The 21,763-nt window shown below is 42.5% G+C and overlaps 4 protein-coding genes across 4 annotated transcripts in view; 2 read left to right on the top strand and 2 right to left on the bottom strand.

The window, feature by feature from the left end:
- The window catches only part of MELLADRAFT_69712 (uncharacterized protein), a gene marked incomplete at both ends in the record, with an annotated part of 7,431 nt that extends 5,201 nt beyond the window's left edge, over nt 1-2,230 (top strand). Inside the window, one exon of the mRNA XM_007418792.1 lies at nt 2,217-2,230. Coding sequence (XP_007418854.1) covers nt 2,217-2,230 — 14 coding nt within the window. The remainder of the gene's footprint in view (nt 1-2,216) is intronic.
- Nucleotides 2,231-10,937: 8,707 nt separating this feature from the next.
- MELLADRAFT_114018 (uncharacterized protein) lies at nt 10,938-12,478 on the top strand (the record flags this gene model as incomplete). Its single annotated transcript, XM_007418806.1, has 6 exons — nt 10,938-11,015; nt 11,064-11,435; nt 11,487-11,639; nt 11,896-11,981; nt 12,169-12,226; nt 12,308-12,478. The coding sequence occupies 6 exons, from the start codon at nt 10,938-10,940 to the stop codon at nt 12,476-12,478; spliced, it is 918 nt and encodes a 305-aa protein (XP_007418868.1).
- Nucleotides 12,479-15,066: 2,588 nt separating this feature from the next.
- On the bottom strand, nt 15,067-18,640 carry MELLADRAFT_84188 (uncharacterized protein; the record flags this gene model as incomplete). The annotated part of the gene is made up of 2 exons (XM_007418798.1): nt 15,067-17,097; nt 17,138-18,640. 2 exons carry the CDS (start codon nt 18,638-18,640, stop codon nt 15,067-15,069), a joined length of 3,534 nt encoding a protein of 1,177 aa, XP_007418860.1.
- Nucleotides 18,641-20,940: 2,300 nt separating this feature from the next.
- MELLADRAFT_84187 (uncharacterized protein) lies at nt 20,941-21,468 on the bottom strand (the record flags this gene model as incomplete). Its single annotated transcript, XM_007418797.1, has 1 exon — nt 20,941-21,468. One exon carries the CDS (start codon nt 21,466-21,468, stop codon nt 20,941-20,943), a length of 528 nt encoding a protein of 175 aa, XP_007418859.1.
- Between the last annotated feature and the right edge of the window lie 295 nt (nt 21,469-21,763).

Below are 21,763 nucleotides of genomic sequence, written 5' to 3'. Positions count from 1 at the left end.
CAAACAGTTGACAGGTGGCCCATTTGACCGATCAAGCCACCTGGTTAGGTGGCCTTATCTTCAAAGTAAGGCCACCTAGGAATTAGGTGGCCCCTCCATTGCACGATCACTCAGTGATCGTGCGATGGAGGAATCCAGGGCCAAGGCCGCACCTCGGCCCTGGACCGATCCGCAATGCCATCGCACAATCACTCAGTGATTGTGCAATGGAGGAATCCAGGGCCAAGGCCGCAGCTTGGCCCTGGACCAGTCCGCAATGCCATCGCACTATCACTGAGTGATAGTGCGATGGAGGGGCCACCTAATTCCTAGGTGGCCTTACTTTTAAGATAAGGCCACCTAACCAGGTGGCCTGATCGGTCAAATGGGCCACCTAGCTAGGTGGCCTGGATGTTCCAGCCAGACCACCTAGCAGCTCAGGTAGGTGGCCTTTCTGGCTGGAACATCCGCATATTTTTTTTTCTTAATTTTTTTTTCAAAATTATAATTCAAATAAAAAAAATTGAATTTATATATCTGATTCAAAAAAAGATTCTTTTCGGAATTAAATAAGATGAAACTTATAGTTTTATAGGGAAATGAATTTTTTTTACCGTTAAAATCAAAATATCATAAATATGTACATTGAAACGCATTGGTACAATCACTGCCAGCATAGATGCCTTGGGTTGAGAAATCCGAGGCATCATCGGAGGCAAATCCTTGGACAGACCTTGTCTGAGGTTTTTGCCCAAGGTATTTCTTTGCCCTGAGAATTACCTCGGATCAAAACCTCGGGAAGCTTCTGTCTGAGGTTTTGCATCCGAGGATACCTTGGATTTTGTAATCCAAGGTAAATATGTTGGTGGTGAATTTGTTTGAAAGGAATATTCGGTCTAATTACTCATCCATTTTTATATATGTATTGATATACATATATAAAATATATATTGCAACATTTCAATTACAACATGTTTGAAAGGTTTGTCCAATATTTTTGGCTTTTGTTAACAAAAAAAAACTACATATTGAAACAATTGTCTGCCTATTGTTAAAGAAATAAATATATACTGGAAGAGTTGCATCAAAATATGATTGAAAGCATTGTTTGGTAGTATATTTTGGTAATATACTCAATTTATGTATTCTTTTGTTAATGAAAACAAAATTATATTATGGATTGGTTTGAGTAAGATGTGTTTGAAATTTTTTTGGTTGAGATACTCATCATCCCAACTGTTTTTTTTTCCTTTTGTTAATGAAAAAAAAATTGAAACAGACTCATTCATCAGATATTTTTGCTGGCATGTTGGTGTGTAGTTGGTGATGGAGACAGAAGGTGATTTGATGAGGATTGCAGAAGATTGAGGACGGTCGAAGAAGATTCAGGATAATCAAAGAAGATTGAGGACGGTCAAAGAAGATCAAGGACGGTTGACAAAGATTGAGGAAGATCGAGGACAGTTGACAAAGAAATAAGAAGATTGAGGACGGTTGATGAAGAAAGAAGAAGTTCAAGGACGGTCGACGAAGAAAGAAGAAGATCGAGGACAGTTGACAGGTATTGAGGAAGATCAAGGACAGTTGACAAAGATTAAGGAAGATCGAGGACAGTTGACAAAGAAATAAGAAGATCGAGGACGGTTGACAAAGATTGAGGAAGATCGAGGACAATCGAAGAGGATTGATGATGATGAAAGAGGTTTTGGAGGAGAGCGAGACAGGAAGCAGGTACTTTGAAGCTCTTGAGACTGATGGTAGAATGTCTCCGATCGGAGGTGTTGATACCTGTGAGACCGAGCTTGTAGCTAGTTGGCCAACATGTGGTTTTTGGCTGCAGTAGAATCCAACATTGGTGTTTGAATTGTACAGTTTGAGAAATGTATTTTTTGGTTTTTGGTTTTTGGTTTTTGGTTTTTTGATTTTTTGATTTTTGGTGTTGCTGGTACTTTTTGTCGAAAGGTGACAATGCAATGAAAACAGTGTTGACCACTGGAAATTTGGGCAAAAAGGGGTTTCTGCCATGACTTTTACCCCAGTACAGGGGTTTTATCCCTGTATTTGAGTATTTTCTGTAGTTTTGTCTTTGATTTTTGAATTTCGCACCCGGGGATTGTGATTTTTGATTTTTGAAATTTTGCATTGTCACTTTGGAACGTCTCGCATTCCGTACGTATCTGTTATTCCAGCACGGTGAAGAGTTCTCTCCAATACTGGTGTCCAAAATGTTGCTCCAGGAGTTCGCCACTGATCTTTACGCATGTGTAGAGAATCAGCAATTGCTGTGGTTTAGATTAAATCAGGATGTACTGTACGCAGAGCTTTGCTCCGGGGCAAAGGAATCTCTAGGCCGCAACGACTTCAAAATCGGTCGCCGTGTTATACTACCAGCTGGACACATCGGCAGCGCGCGCAATATGACTCAGTTATACCATGACGCTATGGCATTGATTCGGCACTTCGGCCAGCCATCTTATTTCATCACGATGACTGCAAATGATAATTGGCCCGAGATCCAATCCTGTCTCAGACACGGTCAGACGGCGATGGATCGTCCGGATATCGTGGTCAGAGTGTTCCAACTCAAAATGAAGGCAATGCTACGAGCTGTAAATAAAGATGGCCAATTAGGAACCGGCGTTTCACATGTCCGAACCATTGAGTTTCAGAATAGAGGACGTCCCCACGTACATTTCATACCCATAATGAAGGCTGGATCCTGCCCAAGAACACCAGATGCAGCCGATTTGGTGGTACGCGCTGAAATCCCGGACTGCAACGAAGAACCGGATTTATGGTCCATCGTTACAAAATCAATGTTGCATGGCCCGTGTAAAGTGAATGGAAGTTGTTGGAGAGACGGTAAATGCCGATTTGGGTTTCCAAAATAATATGCTGAAGAAACGACTATGACAGATGATGCTTACCCTAACTATTGACGTCGAAATAACGGTCGTACGTTTCACAAGGGCGGGTACACTTATACAAATAGGGATGTTGTACCCTACAACCCTTATTTATTGTTACGCTTTGATTGCCATATCAACGTAGAGGTGGCGTCATCGATGCAAGCATTGAAGTATCTTTATAAGTACATTACTAAAGGACATGACCGCGCCGCGTTGTCAATAACCGCTGAAAACGAAATAGATACGTATGTTGACGGTCGAAGCCTCACGGGTACAGAGGGTAAGTACTTTGACCTCTATCATTAGCCAACGAACTGAAATGATTTTTGGTGCAGCGTGTTGGAGATTGTTTGAATTTTGGATGTCATCTAGATTCCCAGCGGTTCAGAAGCTGGCAGTGCATATGCCGCGCGAAAATACTGTGTATTTTAAAAACAAATGGTCATTGATGAACCAAATGGCCTCGGGCAAAGCTGCCAGGACAACATTGACGGAATTTTTCGACCTCTGCCAAAAAAATGTTTTAATTAGAGACGATTCTGACACCGTTAGATCGCTAACTTACCCCGAGGTAGTCTTTCACTTCACCTGGGACAAAGACCAAAAGCGTTGGAAGTCCAGAGCTCAAAGTTCCCAAACAATTCCCCGTGTGTTTTACGCGAGTTTAGGGCAGGGTGAGCGTTACTTTATGCGACTCCTATTGATGCACGTCAAGGGTCCAACATTGTTTGACAATCTCAAGACCGTCGATGGCGCCGCCCATCCTACCTTCAATGCAGCCGCCGTGGCTCGAGGTCTGTTGCTGAATGACGACCATTACATTGCAGCAATGGACGAATGTGCTCGCGTGCATAGTGCATACCAGCTCCGAGCTATGTTCGCTATTATATTGAAATTCGGCCCCCCAGCCAATCCCTTAGCGATTTTGTTAGACATTAACTTACGTGCTAGCTACTGTACTAGTGTTATGTGCTGGATGCCTATCTAAACCTTGTGAAAGCCATGTGACATTCCTGAGTATATCTAGTAAAGCTTGTAGTGGTGCGGTTCTATTCTATTTCCTCACCTTTCCTATTTGCTTGTACTGATCCTTTGACTCAGGTTAGTTATCAAAGTAATGAATTACCTTTCCTATTTGCTTGTACTGATCCTTTGACTCAGCACTGTGCATCAGGTTATGAGCCCCAGTCGCTCTCCGATCTAACACCAATCATCAAGTTTTTTTTTCTTCGAATCACTTCTGTCTTGGAAAGGTCCAGAAGCTCGAACTCTATTGATTCACCGCTAAAACAATACAATCGATTGATTTAAAACTTTAAACTTTATCTCATCTACAATCTTCAACATAAAAGTTAACTTTATTTAATCTGCATTCAACAAATGGATCCATCTTCTTCTCCTGCTGCTGGTAACTCAGCCTCAGCCGGAACTGGTGAAAAACAAAAAGATTTCTCCCCTCCAACTCAACTGACTCAATACCGCCGGGATGATCTTCACACCGAAGGTATTGAAAAGTTAACTGCTCCGGGAGTTGGGTCAAACTGGTTAGACTGGTCTTTCATGATGGATACATGTATTAGTGCATAGGTGTATGCTTATGTAATGAGTGGTACAACTCCCTCTTCTCCACCTTTGACGTATGAATCCGACAAGTCTAAGATATGTGCGACTCTTGCACGTTATGTAATGCCTGCAAATCTTGTGATTCTTCGCAAACATCGTGGAGATCCTCGAGGAATGTGGAAGGCGTTGAAGGAAGCACATGAAGGTAACACAGCTGGTTCTTGTATGTACTGGTTGGAAAAACTCGTTACCTTCAAGATGGAAACCAACAATGTCAACACTGAACTTGACAGAATCCTCTCAATCTCCGAACGACTGAATTCAATTGTAACCACTCAACGCCCACTTACCGTAGATGAGATCTTGTCTATGGTTGTATGTCTAATGCTTCCCGCTTCTTTCAAACCTACTGTCACACCCCTTCTTCAACGCGACGAAATCACATCGACTCAATTGATCACTGCAATCCGAGAAGAAGTGACAATAACCTCAATCTCACAGTCTACAGTTGATTCGTCAATATCTATTGAATCAGTAAACAAAGCCTCAGAATCGAAGCCCGAGACTACTAAGTCGAAGACGTGCAACTATTGTCGCGAACGAGGACACCTTATCTCTGAATGTCCTAAGAAACTTACACGGTCTCAGAAGTATAATCCAGCTCTAGATGAAATGAAACAAGAAATTGAGAAATTAAAAGCTCAACTAGAAAAATCGAACAAAGCTGAAAAAGCTTCTGTCGCTAATTCTATCCCTCCTCGTGGTGACTCTGATGAAAATGTTCCATCTGTAGTAGATGATGATTCCGATTTCTCATATGCCATTCAAAACATTTCTGAGAAAGTTCCGTCTTCGGGCACTATCGTAGTTGATTCAGGAGCCTCCTCCCACATGTTACCATCCTCTGACTTCGTGTATGAATCTAAATCCAACCATACAACTGTCCAATTAGCCGACGGTTCATCTATCACTTCGACATCAAAAGGTTGTTTCAACCCTGGTTTTTCTGATGGTAGTCTTCATCAGTCTCTTATCATCCCTAAACTCAAAGAACCACTCATGTCAGTTTCAAAGCTATCCGATGCTGGAATTGTATCTGTGTTCAACAACAAAGAATGTGTTTTCTACCAGTCGCCAACTATCACCGGCAATATTGTGGGTCGTGCTCCTCGACGCGGTGGTTTGTATTACAAATCATATGTGCGTACCTCCAACAACTCATTGGAACAATGCAAAAATGCTAAAACCGACCTGCTTTACTGGCACAGGCGGTTCAATCATCCGAACATCCAAACTCTGAAACGAAAACTCAAATTGGCTGGTATTGAAGTACCTAATTCATCAATTAAATCCTGCAGTGAATGTCGTATATGTATACAAGGAAAAATGCGCAGAAGGAACTTTCATTCTTGTTCAGAATACAAATCAAAGAAGCCATTTTCTGTCATTCATTCAGATGTTTCAGAATATTCTACTGTGGGACGTGATGGATGTAAATTTTTTGTGTTCTTCCTTGATGATTATTCCAAGTTTGCTCGTAGTTTTCCAATCCGTCATAAGTCTGATACCTTCAACTGCTTTAAGAAATTCATAAATGAAGTTGAGTCCATTCCGGGTGTTAAAGTGCATGAGCTACGATCGGATAATGGAGGAGAGTATACATCAAACAAATTCGCATCTTTTTGCTCTGATCGTGGAATTCAACAGACCATGGGTCCTGCTCACTGCCCTCAACTGAACGGAGTCTCTGAACGTTGGAATCGCACCATCAAAGAAAAGATCAGATGCTCACTCATTGAATCTAATTTCCCTGTCACCTTCTGGCCTTATGCACTGTCGTATTGCACCGAGTCATACAATCACCTACCTACGTGCACAAATGAGAAATTTACGTCTCCTGTGACACTGAGTGGGTTCCCAGAACGCAAACCGGAGGACTTCCACTCGTTTGGCTGTGAAGTTTGGTACCATGTTCCTGATACGAAGTCAAAACTAGAATCCCGAGCCCGTCAAGGAGTGTTTGTTGCATATCTGAAAAACAATCGAGGATATTATATATTTGATGTATCAAATCAAAACTTGATCAAATCTACATCTGCAAAATTCTTTGAATCAAATTTTCCTGGTATCTCAATATTATCTTCCTCCCCTCCACTAAATAGTCAACCCCAAACTCTTCCCTGGCCAGAACTGGAGTCTGAGCGACCTCATCCTGTTTCCCTACCCAAAATCCAACCCAATATCTCCAATCGGCTTCCTATACGTCAACTTCCAACTCGTACTCGTCGACCTCCTGATCGGTATGGTGAATATGGGAATGTTGCTTGTGAACCCGACCCTAAGTCCTACAAGCAAGCAAAGAAATCACTCAATTGGGAGGCATGGAGAAAAGCTGCGGTATCAGAGTTTGAGTCACTTGTTGGAAAGGAGACATGGCGTCTGGTTCCTCGTCCTGCTTGTCGTCGCATTATACGATGCAAATGGGTGTTCAAGACTAAACGAAATGTTGACAAGTCAGTTGACAAACTAAAAGCTCGTCTTGTTGCTCTAGGGTTCTCCCAAATTAAGGGAATAGATTTTCATGAAGTTTTTTCACCTACAAGCCGTCAAGAGTCTCTCCGTGTCCTAATAACCATCATGGCACAAAAAGGTTGGAAGGCCAGGAGTGTGGACATCAAGACTGCTTTCCTGAACGGTGATCTTGATGAACATATCTATATGGAGCAACCTGAGGGATTTATTGACCCTGATCGACCGGAATGGGTTTGTCAAATCTTAAGATCTCTTTATGGTCTTAAACAATCTCCAAGAGCGTGGAACAAGACACTTCATGAATTCCTAATCTCATTGGGTTTAGTTCAATCATCTCATGACCCATCCCTATATCTACGAAAAAACAATGATCAACTTTCAGGCCTAATTGTAGTACATGTTGATGATCTATCAATCACCGGAACCGATGAATTTATCTCCTCTACATGCAAATCTCTTCATGGACGATTTGAAATCTCCAAGGATGAGCCTCTTTCTCATTTCCTATCACTTCAAATTAATCGTGAATCTCAAACAACTGCATCTATCTCTCAATCACACTACATTGAAGACCTGGCTGAAAAATTCCTTCCATCTGATTTCAAACCGTGCAAAACTCCCACCACCGATGCCTTCAAACTACTTGTTCCATCTACTGAGGATGAAGAGTTTCAACAACCGTACTCCAGCCTTATTGGAGGTCTTCTGTGGGTTGCTCAATGTTCCAGACCAGACATCTCATTTCCAGTAAACCGTCTCTCCCAATTTCTACAAAAGCCAAACCATTCTCACTGGGAATCCGCACTTCGAATTCTGGCTTACTTAAACAGCACAAAAGATAAGAAACTTCTTCTTGGTGGAAAAACTTTAGATGCTGTTGCTTACTCAGATGCGGACTGGGCAGAAGATCGCCACAAACGCAAATCAACAACAGGTTACGTGTTCAAGTTAGGTATTGGAGCTATATCATGGAGATCTCGCAAGCAGAAAACAACGTTTCTATCCAGTACCGAAGCCGAATATATGGCCATGTCAGACTTGTGTCGTGAAGCTCGTTGGCTTTTTTATATGTTGGGTGAATTGGGTGTGATTAAGGATAAAGCAATTACTGTATGCTGTGATAACGAAGGAGCAGAGGCGCTAGCAAAAAACCCCTCTCATCATTCAAGAACAAAACACATACATACAAGATATCATTTTGTAAGAGGATGTGTTAAAGACGGAGTAGTAAATTTATGCCATGTCTTGTCTGCTGATATGTGTGCAGATATGTTCACTAAAGCACTACCAAAGGTACTATTAGAAAAGCATCGAAATGCTCTAAATATAATTTGATCATAGTTCATTTCTTTCTTTCTTTCTTTAAAATATATTTCATTATATTATTCAATTATTTTTGCTTCTCATGATTCTTTTTTTTTCTTTTCTTTTCGGTCTAATCTAGTCATCAGCAAGGGGGGGGTGTTAGACATTAACTTACGTGCTAGCTACTGTACTAGTGTTATGTGCTGGATGCCTATCTAAACCTTGTGAAAGCCATGTGACATTCCTGAGTATATCTAGTAAAGCTTGTAGTGGTGCGGTTCTATTCTATTTCCTCACCTTTCCTATTTGCTTGTACTGATCCTTTAACTCAGGTTAGTTATCAAAGTAATGAATTACCTTTCCTATTTGCTTGTACTGATCCTTTGACTCAGCACTGTGCATCAGATTTGGCAACAATTTTCAACGTTTTTGTGCGATGATTGCAAGTACGCAATGATGCAGTACAATCCCGACGAGGTGCCTACGGAACCCATGATTACAGCGCTTGGATTGTCTCGCATGGCGATGGCGCTTGAAGAAGTGGGAATGACGCTCGCCGGAGCGAGTTTGCCGCAGCCAGACACTTCATTACTGACTGCCTACGCCGCTTTGATCTCAATGGACGAGGAAGATGAAACGACCAGCGAAGAGAGCGTAGAGATTTTGGAAAACTCCCTAGATTTGATGAATGCAGAGCAGATAGACGTCTTTCGAAAGATAAAAGCTGGTATTGTCGCAAATAATGGCGGCATGCATTTTCTCGACGGACCCGGCGGCACGGGGAAAACCGTCCTGTTGAATTCAATCCTGCATTATTGTAATGCGGTAGGTCATGAAGTCGTGGCAGTGGCGTCGTCGGGTATAGCTGCATTAATATTATTTAAAGGCACAACAGCACACACGGCATTGAAAATACCCATCAATGCAGACAAGATTCAAGATGCAAATTCTCCGGCCGAGACGAGCTCAGCGCAAGACTTAGAAGAGTGACATTAATAGTCTGGGATGAAATCTCAATGCAGAATAAAGCTGACGTTCATTGCGCTGACCGGTCTTTACGAGAACTGCGCAATCAAGACGCACCTTTTGGAGGAATTATGATGCTCTTTTCCGGTGACTTTCGACAGACTTTGCCGGTCATCCCGAGAGGTACGACTGCCCAACAAGCCGAGGCCTCTTTGAGAAAATCACACTTATGGCACAGCCTTCATCGGCATAGATTGACTGCAAACGTACGACTGGACAGCGAGGGGGTTGCACCAGATGTCGCCAATCGAAACGCTGCCTATGGAAAATGGTGACTGCAAGTAGGATCCGGGGAATTGCAAATAGAAATTGACGCAGATATCACTTTGGAACATATCGCGCATAAGACAATCTCCTTGGCTAAAACTTTTGACGAATCACTAGCTGTGGGATTATACAAAGAGGCAAATAGAATGGTGAAAGATTCGAATTGGTCAAATCTGTCGAAGTACTATAGTGAACGGTGTATTATAACGCCGCTTAACAGATATGTTACCAATATCAACGACAAAATGATGGATCAACTCGAGGGGGAAACATTTTACTCAGAATCCATCGACTCGAATGATGATGCGACATCATGTGAACCTCTGACTCCTGAAATGCTCAACACTTTCACTGTTCCAAATTTTCCAGTGCATTCACTGCGTTTGAAGGCCGGAATGCCAATAATTCTGTTACGCAACCTCAATATGCGGCGCGGTTTGTGTAACGGCACGAGAATGGTCGTTACGCATGTGGGTAGAAGAGTGTTGTCCTGTCGGATCATCACAGGAAGTCGCATGGGGACCCTGATTACATTGCCACAAATCAACTTACATCATACTGGCGGGTCCACATGCCCACTACCGTTTTACAGATTTCAGTACCCAATCGCGCCGGCATTCTGTATGACGGTGAATAAATCACAAGGTCAAAGCGTCGATAATGTTGTACTTTTTTTGCCGAGCCCAGTCTTCTCACACGGCCAACTTTACGTTGCACTCTCAAGATGCACTCGCGCCGACAAGATTATGGTATGCATGTCGAATGATTCCAAAAGTGCGGAGACAAAAAATATCGTCTTTCATGACATTTTGTTGTAGATCAAGCATTCACAGAGCAATGATTCATTTTAATTATGTGTTTTTTAGCTAAGAAAAGTGTACGCTGCAGACATGAAATGTATTACAACAGATTTTGTTTGCGATTGAGTGTGCAAAATTGCAGATGTGTCTATGCTCATAATGGCGAGCAGACAGCCTAATAGCGCTGAAACGCTGCCATTAAAAATGGCGTTGATTGTATGCGGTCACCGGAGAGGTGGATAGTCTCCATCTGTGAATCGAAAGAATTCAGGATACACGGATTGTGATTTGAACTAGGTCTCGGGCTACTTTGCAGAATTAAGGATACGCGGATTGTGATTTGAACTAGGTCTCGGGCTACTTTGCAATGTGGATGGCAGGAGAGCCAGTTAGCCACTGTGCAACATGGACTGTTGGAGACAAAGTTTGCTATAAAGCATAACAGGACTTCAACAAAGAAAATTATGAAGCGATTTGCCACTGTCACAAAATCACATAACAACTACGAGCATACAACCTAAAAAAATTACGACGATATCAACTCTCTACAGAAGGAATGTCAGAGCTGCAAGGTATCAAACGCTGTGAGAAACTCCCGTTACGGTGCAATGGAGTGTTCAAGTTTGCCGAAGAAGTACGTACAATGAATGATACATTGACCGAGATACTGATTGATCCACAGATTCCATATTTCCATAGACTGGGACAGGAGCGCGTAGGATATCGATTGGAGGCAGTGGTTGAAATTGGTTTGGTGACACACGTGCCATGCATTGTGATTGATGAGTCAAGAGAAAAACAACTGCAATGCGGGCGTTGGTACAGTTTCATGGGAGTGGTTGCGATGGAGAACTGGACACCAACACAGCACCTCTTCCTAGAGAGAGACTCGGTCACAACATTGGATTTAAGCCAAGAGGCGCTGACGTCGCCTGTCAACTCGTTGAAGATTCCAGGTCGTGGAATAGTTTTGGACAACCGACGTGCAAAAGGAACAGTTGAAGAGGGGAATTATTGCTGTGCGAGCCTTCAGCATCGACAATGGGATATGACCGTGAGTTCTTTGCACGTCCAGTTCGAGTTTATACTGACAACGGTGTCGCAGAGATTATTATGGGTTGAGTTTACAGCAGATTACATCTATGAGAATGACACATTGACGCCGAAAACCGCCGCGTTGATTGCGAAGGGCAATGTGATTGACGTGAACGGAAATGGAATCGGGTGGTCTGATTGGAATGGCGGTTGGATTATAAAAGTACGTAGGACCTGCATGAATACTTTGAACGAAATACTGATGAGCATTGCAGCTATCTGATGTATCTTTGGTGCGCAAATCGGTTCGGATGAATGGCGACGGATCGGGAGGAGGCTTGAGTCACTAGAGGGGAAGCGAGCAGTAATGGGGTATGAGAAAATATGGTCACCGTCGCCTGCAGATTATTAATGTCATATGCTTGAAATGTAATGAAGATTGTCAGTGCGGTAATTGAAATTGAAATGCACAATACCAGAATGCCAACGTGAAGCAATTTGCGTCAAATGATGCCAGTGCGCTTTGCGCGTGTGAGGAATGTCTGTTAATCATACCCGGTGAAATGTGATGGTGAAAGGCAAGATACATTCTCTGACCGGATATGCGCTTCTTCCAAAAACCTTGAGCTCGAATATAAAACTTCTGCCTGCAAAGATACACTTCCTGAATCGAAAGTAAGCTTGATTTACACTCCATGTCTGTGTGGATATTCGACTGCTTAACGGCTACTAATGATATAGATGAATCACAGTTATAGTGACGGAATGGTGCTTGAAGTCGAGAGCAAAACATGTATTGCGGATTCTACGGTAAGCAAAACATAAGAATGAAATAGGAGGTACCGTAACTGAACGGGCTATCGTTGTTCGTTTACTTAATTCCCTTCCCAGGTCTGCGTTTTGCAGAGCGGGACCGAGTCTGCCGGGATCGAGTATGCAAGAGGTAACAATGCGATGGGAAATAATTACAACGTAGAGATCATCGATGGCGTAAAGTATATGAGAGTTGTGGAGTATCAAGGACGGGGTCCGCCACATGTACTATGGATAAAGGTGTCGTAAGGGGACAATGACGATGTAGAGCGGTACCGCTCACAACGATAGCCAATTGCGAGTAATGAGGAATTGTACAATTTTATGGAATGGTGAAGGGTGTAGAAGCAACTTTACAAATGCTTGACATGTAATTGGGAAAACGTCGCGGCTAATTGCAGCGAAGGGAGGAGAAACAAAACGCAGTGCGAAAGGGCGGCGGGCCGCCCCCGATGCTCTAGTTTTCTTTTAAATCATTTGATGTGTCTCCTTTCCTTCCTTTCCCACCACCTGATCAAGTTCTACTTTTAGGTTGATTATTTTCGGTCGACGTCGAGGGGGTTATGGGGTTTTTATTTTTAGGATCTATATTCAATTCATCGACTTTATCTGCGAAATCTTGAGCTGACATAATTGACTGAGATCTTTAGGTGATGAGATATCTAAATAGGGGTCGTTTTAAGAGGTATATTTTCATAAGAATTATCGTAATTGAAGGTTTATTTTAATATTTATGTTGTTTATAATTTTTTCAAGTAGGGTTTATTGTTTTCAAAGAAAATGAAATGAAAATGAAATGAGAAATTACTATTCTTATTACCTCTTATTACTGAGAAAATTGAAGAATTTTTGGTGATGAGTGAAAAGGGATTTCTGGGATTTGTTGGATTTTGAATAGTAAGAGAATGATAATGCGTCTTACTTTCAAAAGACGTTGGGGGAGCTTTCTGTTATTGTCCCTGTACCAAATCCAGTTTCGTACCGGGACATCGATCCCTTACTCATCACGTGATTTAATGGAATTATACAGAAACCGTCGTTCCTTTGGGTTTCTGTAACATTAATATAAAAAAACATTGGTACAATGGGAATGTGTCTTTTTCGATTTGGATACTTGTTGTATCTGGTTCACGCTAAACGGCCGCAGAGGGCAGGCTTAATTGACATATGGTAAAGAAGCCTGACTGAGAAGAAACAGCACAAATAAACTAAGACTAAACAAATGATGCGAGTTCTACCACCCTCGTAGTATATAGAGTAGTGATGGTATGTATTTGAGTAGTGATGTAGGTGAGATTTCTTCGAAATCGAGGAATGGTGTAGGACTCTGTGTACTGCTTAAAGATTATTTTCATTGCGTGATGATTGATTTTTAGATTTCTAGTCAGCCGCTTATGATTTTTTGGTTGAGTAAAAACTTGTGTTCTTCAACGAGAATACTGACAGTTTTTCCAAGGGAGGTGTTTCTACCACTTGGTGAGTTAGGGTACGGCGGGATCGCCTCCTATGACAAAAAACCTGTGGTACGGTTTTTGAAGTTAGCGCAATATGAATAAGAATTACAGTCTTTGCAAGGAAGACTTACTTGGCGCTGCCCGGTGACTGTCTAGTCTCGACGGGGCTTCATTTTTTACTGGCCCACGGCTGTAAAAGATGAAGTGAAGCAACATAAGATTAGCAATCTGAATGTTGTGAAGAAGTCTTTCGACTTTGATAGATTGGCATCTATGAGGTGTAGCTTACGAGCACGGCTCCAGGAAACTCAATGTGCTTTCCCGTGGTAAAACCAGCCGCTTGAGTAATGCGCTGAGTGTTGTTCAAGTTTAGGAGGGGGTGAGTGTGAATGTATGATCTGAAAGCTTCGGATGACCATCTTCCAATGCATTGGATTGTGTCCATATCCATGCCGTTTTGGGCGTACGCTGTTGCTCCTCCTGCGCGAAGTGAGTGACCTGTTCTTGAACGTCCAAAGATTTCTCGTAGGCGATTCATGAACCAACTCCTGGTGGGTTGATGACCGTTCTCTCGAACCAGCCAAAAAGGGTAGATAGGGAAACGTTTATCGCGAGCTACGGTGTATTGGAGGAGTGTTTTGATTGGACAGGTTTGATCACCTGGTCTGCTTACAATCGCTACCGGTGTTCCCTTGTACTGAGGATCGCCTTTATGGTACGGCAAGTTGTAACACGCTACGGAACCGCACAAAGATATGACTAGCGAAGACCTTCTGATACATTTCCTATTGTTTTGTAGACTTTTTGTGTCAGGTATCGTGAGTTCACCTAGGCGGTGTAATCCTGCGAAGCCGAGAGCCAAGATGGTGTTGAAGAGTGCATCGTCAAAGGTCGAATTGAAACATTTTGCTGCAATGCTGATATTGTATATAGTGGAAGCATTAGCTCGTACAATCGGTTTTGAGAATAATTTCTGGCAGCCTCGGAGCGTATCTTTGACCTTGACTGATTGTCGGGAGATGATGACAATGGGAAATTGATCCCTCATGCTGTAGGAGATGCCTGTAAGGTACTTTCCTACTGTATCCGGGTTTACCTCTCTAGAGATGACTGAGATAAAATGACAAAGATTTGTTTCACTTGGGTAGACTCGGACGTGGTGTTCCTTGCAGAACTTCAGGAATCTCCTGTATCCTGATGTGTATTTGGCGATGGTAGATTTCTCTAAACGATTCTTGATGTCCGGCTTGTTTAGGTCATCACGTTCTTTGAAAGATAGGGGATTGGATTCGATTGTTTTTCTCCTAGCCATGAATTCTAAAATTTTCCTAAAAATATGTTTTATGATTTTTAAATTTTTTGTGATAATAGAAAGATTTGAAATTATTGAATCAAAGCAGGAAGGGATTGATCTTGAAATCCTCCTTGAAGAGTAGAAGGGTCTGGATAGAAATCTTCAAGACGAAGGCGAGGAGTTAATGACCAAGCTAAATCAATCTGATTTTTTGAAAGTGCATCCGCTACACGGTTATGTTGTCTTGTAACAAACCGGACCTTGACATCTAATGAGTTCGTAAGCATGAGATCAACTGCGAATTTGAAAAGGGATCTAGCGGCTGCGGTTGGACGGTGAGATGAAAAGAGGTATGACACTGATTCGGAGTCGGTGAAAATAGCTGTTCTCGAGGCCTTGAAGTCTACTGCCATTTTGATTGCCGACACGACCGCCAAGAGCTCTGCCCAGTAGCTGTTTCGGGACGGTGGTGGTAAGGAGCAGCGCCAGGCACGGCCGTTGGACGGTCGCCAGAAACCAAAGCCAGTTGGACATGCATCGGTGAAGAACATGCAGTCAGCGTCAGTCAGGGCCCAGTGAAGATGTTTCAAAACTCTTCGTCCTGGCCATGATTCGAGGGCATTTGCTAGCCAATTGAGATCTTCGACATTCAGTTTATTCAATGGAATATGCGCGTTTCCCATCGATTTACCTGCAATTTTATCCCAAGAGGATTGTAAAGCCCATCGTCCAAGTGGGAAGATGTTTAAGCCCCAGTTTGCCCAGCCTGTAATGCGCTGCCATTCAACCAGAGGGTGAGAGAGAGAAGAAGTGAATGAACGTAGAGCCACTATAAGGGAGATGCGTTTTCCTTCTGGTAATGAGATTGAGACTTCTTCACAATCCACTGAGTATCCTATGATGTCGAGTGTACTACCAAAGATCTGCTTCTCCCAAGCCCAAGGGAGGTTGATAAAGTCGAAGATGGATAAAAACTTGGCTTGATTTAGCGGGATGGTGCGTCCTTTGAAAAGCACCATATCTGAAGCTAAGCCAATGCCACATGAATCATCCATATATGCGTTGAGGTCTGTAATGTTAAACTCATAATATGTGATCCACAGTATCAAAGAAAAGAAAGCACACCAAAGTTTTGGTGAGCTTGCACAACCGAAATTGACATTTCGGTCCGCATGAAAAGCTTTGTTGATTCTGATTATTTGGCGAAATTGCCATTGTCTAGAAACTGGAAGGTTGCGAAAGGCCGCATCCACATCAGATTTCCAAAGAATGAACTTGTGTTTACCAAAATAATGATAGAGCATAAAGGGAATAAAGTAAGGAATGCCATCAAGGTCAATTTTGATGTCGTCTTTCTTAATTAGGTCATTGGGAGATGGGTTACCAAAGGACATATTCGTACACATTCTCACTTTCCCTGATGAAGGGTTCATTGCTAAACACAATGGAGACACTTTCATGCCCGGGAGGAGCGTATGGAAAGGTGGCGAAAAACGATTTAATTTCAATTCTTTATCTCTAGTCTTTATTAGAACTTCTTCTGCTTCTGGTCCTGAAGCGTGGTTTTTGTTGTACACAGTAGAATCAGAAGGCATATCCGAAATGGGCCAAAACCTGTCTGTAAGGCCGAGAATAATAGAGTCAACAAAAGGTTTATTAGGGTGATTCTTGAGAAGGATTTTTAAATTTTCAACGTTTATGGAACAATTAATTTGAAATAGATCAGGCCTTTGATTGATAGCATAAGCAGCTTGGGGATCAGAAGCTAGAGGGGGTGCTGAAGGAAGGGGAGCTGCGTGGATAGAAGAATTAACCGCCGCTGAGTATCCTGTGTCGAGGACGTCGATTTCTAAACCTCGAAGGAAAGTGCAAGCGTTAGGTTCATCTGTGAGCGATGCTTCCTTGATGATTTTCAAAGCATCCATCTTTATTGCATATCCCGTGTACTCTGTTGCAGTCAGCCGCACTGAAGGGGCAAACACGAGCGTTCCAGTTGTTGCAAGGCTGATCAGCCAGAGGAATAGCGTCAGACACTTTGACTTTATACTTGGGTTTGACGCGTCTTCCTCTTGGCTTCTTTTCTGAAGAACGGGAGTCCGACTGACGAGGAGTGTAAGTAGCTTCAGAAATAGATTTGGCAGGACGAGATGTCGACTGAACCGGTTGGTATTTTTCTGAAGGGATCGCAGCTCTGCCGAGCTTGCTGGTAGAACTGTAAAGAATACAGTTATCAATACCTTTAAGCGACTTGTGTTCGTAATCGCCCCAGACCAGACTTGGTCTGGAAGCAAATTCTTTACGCAACTCGGCGTCAAAATCGCGTACATCCTCCCAGTGCACGCGCGCTTGGAATAATCCAGGAAGAGAAAGGATGTACTTGAAATAGCTTTTGATTGACAAGGCGGCAGGAGGAAAAGCTGTGATGTAAGCGTGCTTGAGGACGGCAAGGAGGTTTTGCCAGTGATTGTTATCCGTGATTTCTTTAGGAGCTGCGCCTTCCACGTTTTTGAGGTCGCCATCGGCGTTGATACAAAGCCTACTTTGGGGGGGGTCCGAAGAGGCAACCGCGCCATAGAATTTCCGTAAGTCGACGAAATTGTATTCAAGCAAATCTTTCGTAAGAGAGTTCTGCCAGTTGGCGGGCCTGTTTTTGCATGAATTAAAAGCGCTGACGTGGCTTTTAATGTCAGATTTGTATAAAAGAGCGATGCGGTTGACCTCGTAAGAGATAGGGGAAAACTGCTTGGGAACAAGATGTTCGTTTTCTTCCAGATAAGGAGCAGAGATGATCGCTCGCGAAATGGGACCAGCGGAAGCTGGAATTCCAGAGGCAGCTGGTGCTGGTGCAAAAGCAGACAGGCCTGTTGAAAAAGGCTCTCCAGAGACAGCTGGTGCTGGGTGAGAAGGAAAGACTGAGGGGAGATTAGACGAAATAGATTGATTTCTTTTCCGTTTGCCCTTGTCGATTCTTTCAAACATGGAAGAAGAAGGAATAGGGGCCTGTCGAACCGTATGCCGAGGACGAGAGGGAGGTTGTCGAAGCAAAACTTCAGGGAGGGGCAAGCTCTGACGATGGTGTGGACTATTCGAAAACGTAATACGATTAAGAAGAGATGGTTCCATGGTTCTTGAAGGACCAGCGGCAGGTGGACTTGGAGTGCGAGCCCCCACAGAGAAGACGTCCTGAACTGGAGGAGGTGGGGGAGGAGGACCAGCCGTGTTGGTAACTGGGTTTGTAGGGAACATCGAAAGATCTTCAAATCTAGGAGGGGATTTGGGAATCGGGCGCTCCAAGAAACCCTCGACCACACCATAAATGTCGATGGTAGGCGGGGGTTCAAGCATGCCACTGAGGACGACATGAGGCATAGATTGGGGATCGGGGTCATCAGGCCACTGGTAGGTAATAGGGTACCTAGGCCTTCCTGCTCTGTGATCCAACTCAATTGCGACACGAGCAACGGCGGAAAAATGGTACAAGAAATTAGGGTCCTCATAATGATAGACCGAGGCGATTTGAGTACGAAGCTGTGCCATAGAGGTGTTTTTACTGCCACCGGAATCGTCATAGTGGGTAAGGATTTTGTCAATATCGTCGAAAATAGCTGTAGTCTCGTTGGCTTGCATAACATAGTCTTGATCATTGTTCGTATCAGTGATCATAGTAAAATGTGCAAGGTTCTTTTCGGGAGATGATAAGAGAGAAAAAGAGAAAGTTTTCTTTTAAAAAATTTCTACTTATAGTATTTGAAAAGAGGAGATAATTTTCTGGATAATGGTTTGGATGAATGTAAGAAATTGAAATCTTTGGATTACAGATTTCAAATGGGGAAATGGGAATTAGGGAATTGCTCTTCCTATTCATCCAATCCTCTGTTGACGTCATTCCACAAATCACTATGAGATGAGTGATTTTGTGATTCGTCTAAGAGGAACGTATGAGAGTGACTGATCCGTACATCATTATCCAAAACCTCTTTTCCCGACACATTCCCATTCTTCAATCCTTCGCACCGACTACTAATTATATTATTATACTAAAAGGAAAGAAATGTTTCTTGATTATAAAGAAAACAAGAAAAATTTGGGACTGAAATAATCTCCACCCAAAAATAAAACACCATTACCAAAAACACTTTCTTTATTTTCTTACTTTTACATATAGAGAAAAAACAGGCTGATTATTTGCTGGGGGTAATTTCAAGTTTGATTATTTAATTCTACAATTACATTCCATTTCTCTTCCCAAAGTTGATTGAAATCTCTTTACCTATCACTTGTTCTACTTTTTTAAACTATTTAATGAACTCTCTCTTTTAGTTTTCAATTCTTTTGTGTATTCTACAAATTTTTGTTTACCTATCAGAAAATTCACACAAGAAAAAACAAACAAATCGAGGTCTGTTGTATAATTTTTTGTTGTAAAAAACTTTTGAAAGAGAAAATGAGGAAGGCACAAACTTCGAGTTAAAACAATTGCTTCTGATTTAGATCTCGATTTTTGATCTTCTTCTTCAGGTCGATTGGTCTTATTTTATCAATCCAATAGATTTGTTTTGTTTCTTTTTCTCACTTAATTTCTGTCTTTGTCTTTCCAATCTACATTAGAATTGCTTCAATCAGGTACCATTGAACATAATTAATCATACCCTTGTCGCATAGCTGCTCTCCTGTAAAACATCAAATTTCAAAAAAGTCAATTTTTGGTTTGAATATCTTGCTACATGCTTTGCTCGCTTTGATTCTTGACTTGATAAACTCGGCTTGTCTTTCTCTAAAAGACAAGCAGGAACAGCCAAGATCATATTTCCTTCGATAGATTGTTGATCGAACCCTTGATTATGATGTGGAAGGTGTAGATTTAGATTGATCAGTGTGATTAGAATGATTTTAAGAAGAGGAATGATAATAAGACAAAGGCATTCGATCTAGATATGTAAAGATTTGATCGATTGGATTGATTATTTAGATAATTTGAAGTTGCTTTGATTTGGTTTGATGGTTTGATAGATTGATGAACCTAACGATTGAGGGTGTCGATGTTTTTATAAGAAATGTTGCGAGTTTCGTGTTTCATCTAGATTAAATGTGGGTCATATTGAATTTTGGTGGATGAATCGATTGATGAAGACTTGAAGTGAATGATAGAAGATTGGTAGTTCAAGGAGACCCATTGCGAAAGTTTCGACCTGAAGTGACCACATTGGGTACATTTTTGTTCGGTCAAATGCAGAGAGGTAAAGTTACTCTTGGAAACAGTCTGGAAGGAGAAATACCATTTTGGTGTCTCGTTCCTTCAATTTGAACATGAATTTGTTAAAGTATATGTTATTTGGCTCAAGGTGGAAGATCAAATAATCAAATCACACATTGGGGTAATGGGCGATCGATATCCTCATTTACAATCCTGATAGACATGAAGATGAAAAGACCTGTCGATTTGAGTCCCTTGATCATCTTGCACTGACTCGCCTTACTTACATAGGTCAAGGGAGCTGGGAGGAATCGAAAAGCAGACGGGCGATTCATCCAACGTACATTGGCACTTTTCTTGCTGTCCTTTTAAAGAAAGCTGGCAAGTATGGTTTTCCTCACTTATTGTAGAGCAGTGAGGAGTTAGAAGACATGTAATAGGAGTGGAACGAAGACGAGCAAACTTATTCGAGGCAGTCCATAAACAAATCATGGAATGTATAATCGGGACCAATGAGAACGGCAATGGAACAGAAAAACAACCAAGCGTGACGAGAATAAGGAACAAAGTTGTAAATCGATGGTATCCTGAGAGAACTCAACAAGTATCGAGGAAGAAACTCTTAAGTGGAAGACAAACTTTGACATGCGATGCTAACATCAAAACAACATGGGAAGCGGAACCAGGAATCCAATTGTCGTGAAAGAGCAGAGAAGGTGAACGAGGAAGATAACAAGATAATAAAGAAATAAGGGACGAAGGTGTGAAGCTACTGGACGGTCTTTGTGGGGCGTACTGTCGCTTTCTGTGCTTTCTTGTTGTCTCCAGATAACGTACCAACTTGGCCACCTTGGCCGCCCTTGGTAGCAGCTTTGGAGTCGGCAAGCAGTCCGCTACTGCCTCCACAGTAGTCTGGCACTCGGCACCTGAGCTGGCCATTGTAGCATTGGTTGTCTGCCAGATAACAGGTGACGGTTTGTCCAAAACGCTGAGCCAGTACATTTCGGGTGACCCATGAAGCGGAACCGTCTGAGTTGGTACTGTAGCCGGCGAGACGTCCGTCCTTGCACGCCACATCGCTGATAATGGGTCCCGTGCAGTCGTTGCCCTGGGACCACCAAGCGCGCGGTGACGTGGTTGCTCGACACTGCATGCTCTCATCGTTGCCCGTGCAACAAAGGGGGGTGATGTAATCATTGTAATCTACTACGGCATTGTTATATCCAACGCAAGCAAAAATCAATGCCAAGGTTAAGGTGATGGTCAAGATATGCTGTTGGAATGGACATGTAGACATGTAAGTATGTGTAAACGGCTATGTAGAGGAGAGAAGACTGACCATCTTGTTGGTTTGGTGTGATCTGTTGTTAGGTGTTGACCTCGAAAAGGTATGTGTGTAGTGGCCTAGAAAACGGCAAGGAATTTCAGTAAGACTCAAGCTCTTCAACGCCACAAGGTATTGGAAAAAAACTATGATCAACGCACAAAGATATGAAAGCTGAAACAGGCAACTGGGGAGGAGAGACCGTATGACTTGGAACTATTCAGAGCGACTACTGGGACAAAATGAGCACAATATTGTAAGCAAATGT

The sequence above is a fragment of the Melampsora larici-populina genome, assembly GCF_000204055.1.
Source record: "Melampsora larici-populina 98AG31 unplaced genomic scaffold MELLAscaffold_106, whole genome shotgun sequence".
In the NCBI taxonomy this organism is placed as follows: domain Eukaryota; kingdom Fungi; phylum Basidiomycota; class Pucciniomycetes; order Pucciniales; family Melampsoraceae; genus Melampsora; species Melampsora laricis-populina.
Note: the sequence above shows the minus strand (reverse complement) of the source record. Positions and strands in the feature narration are given on the sequence as shown.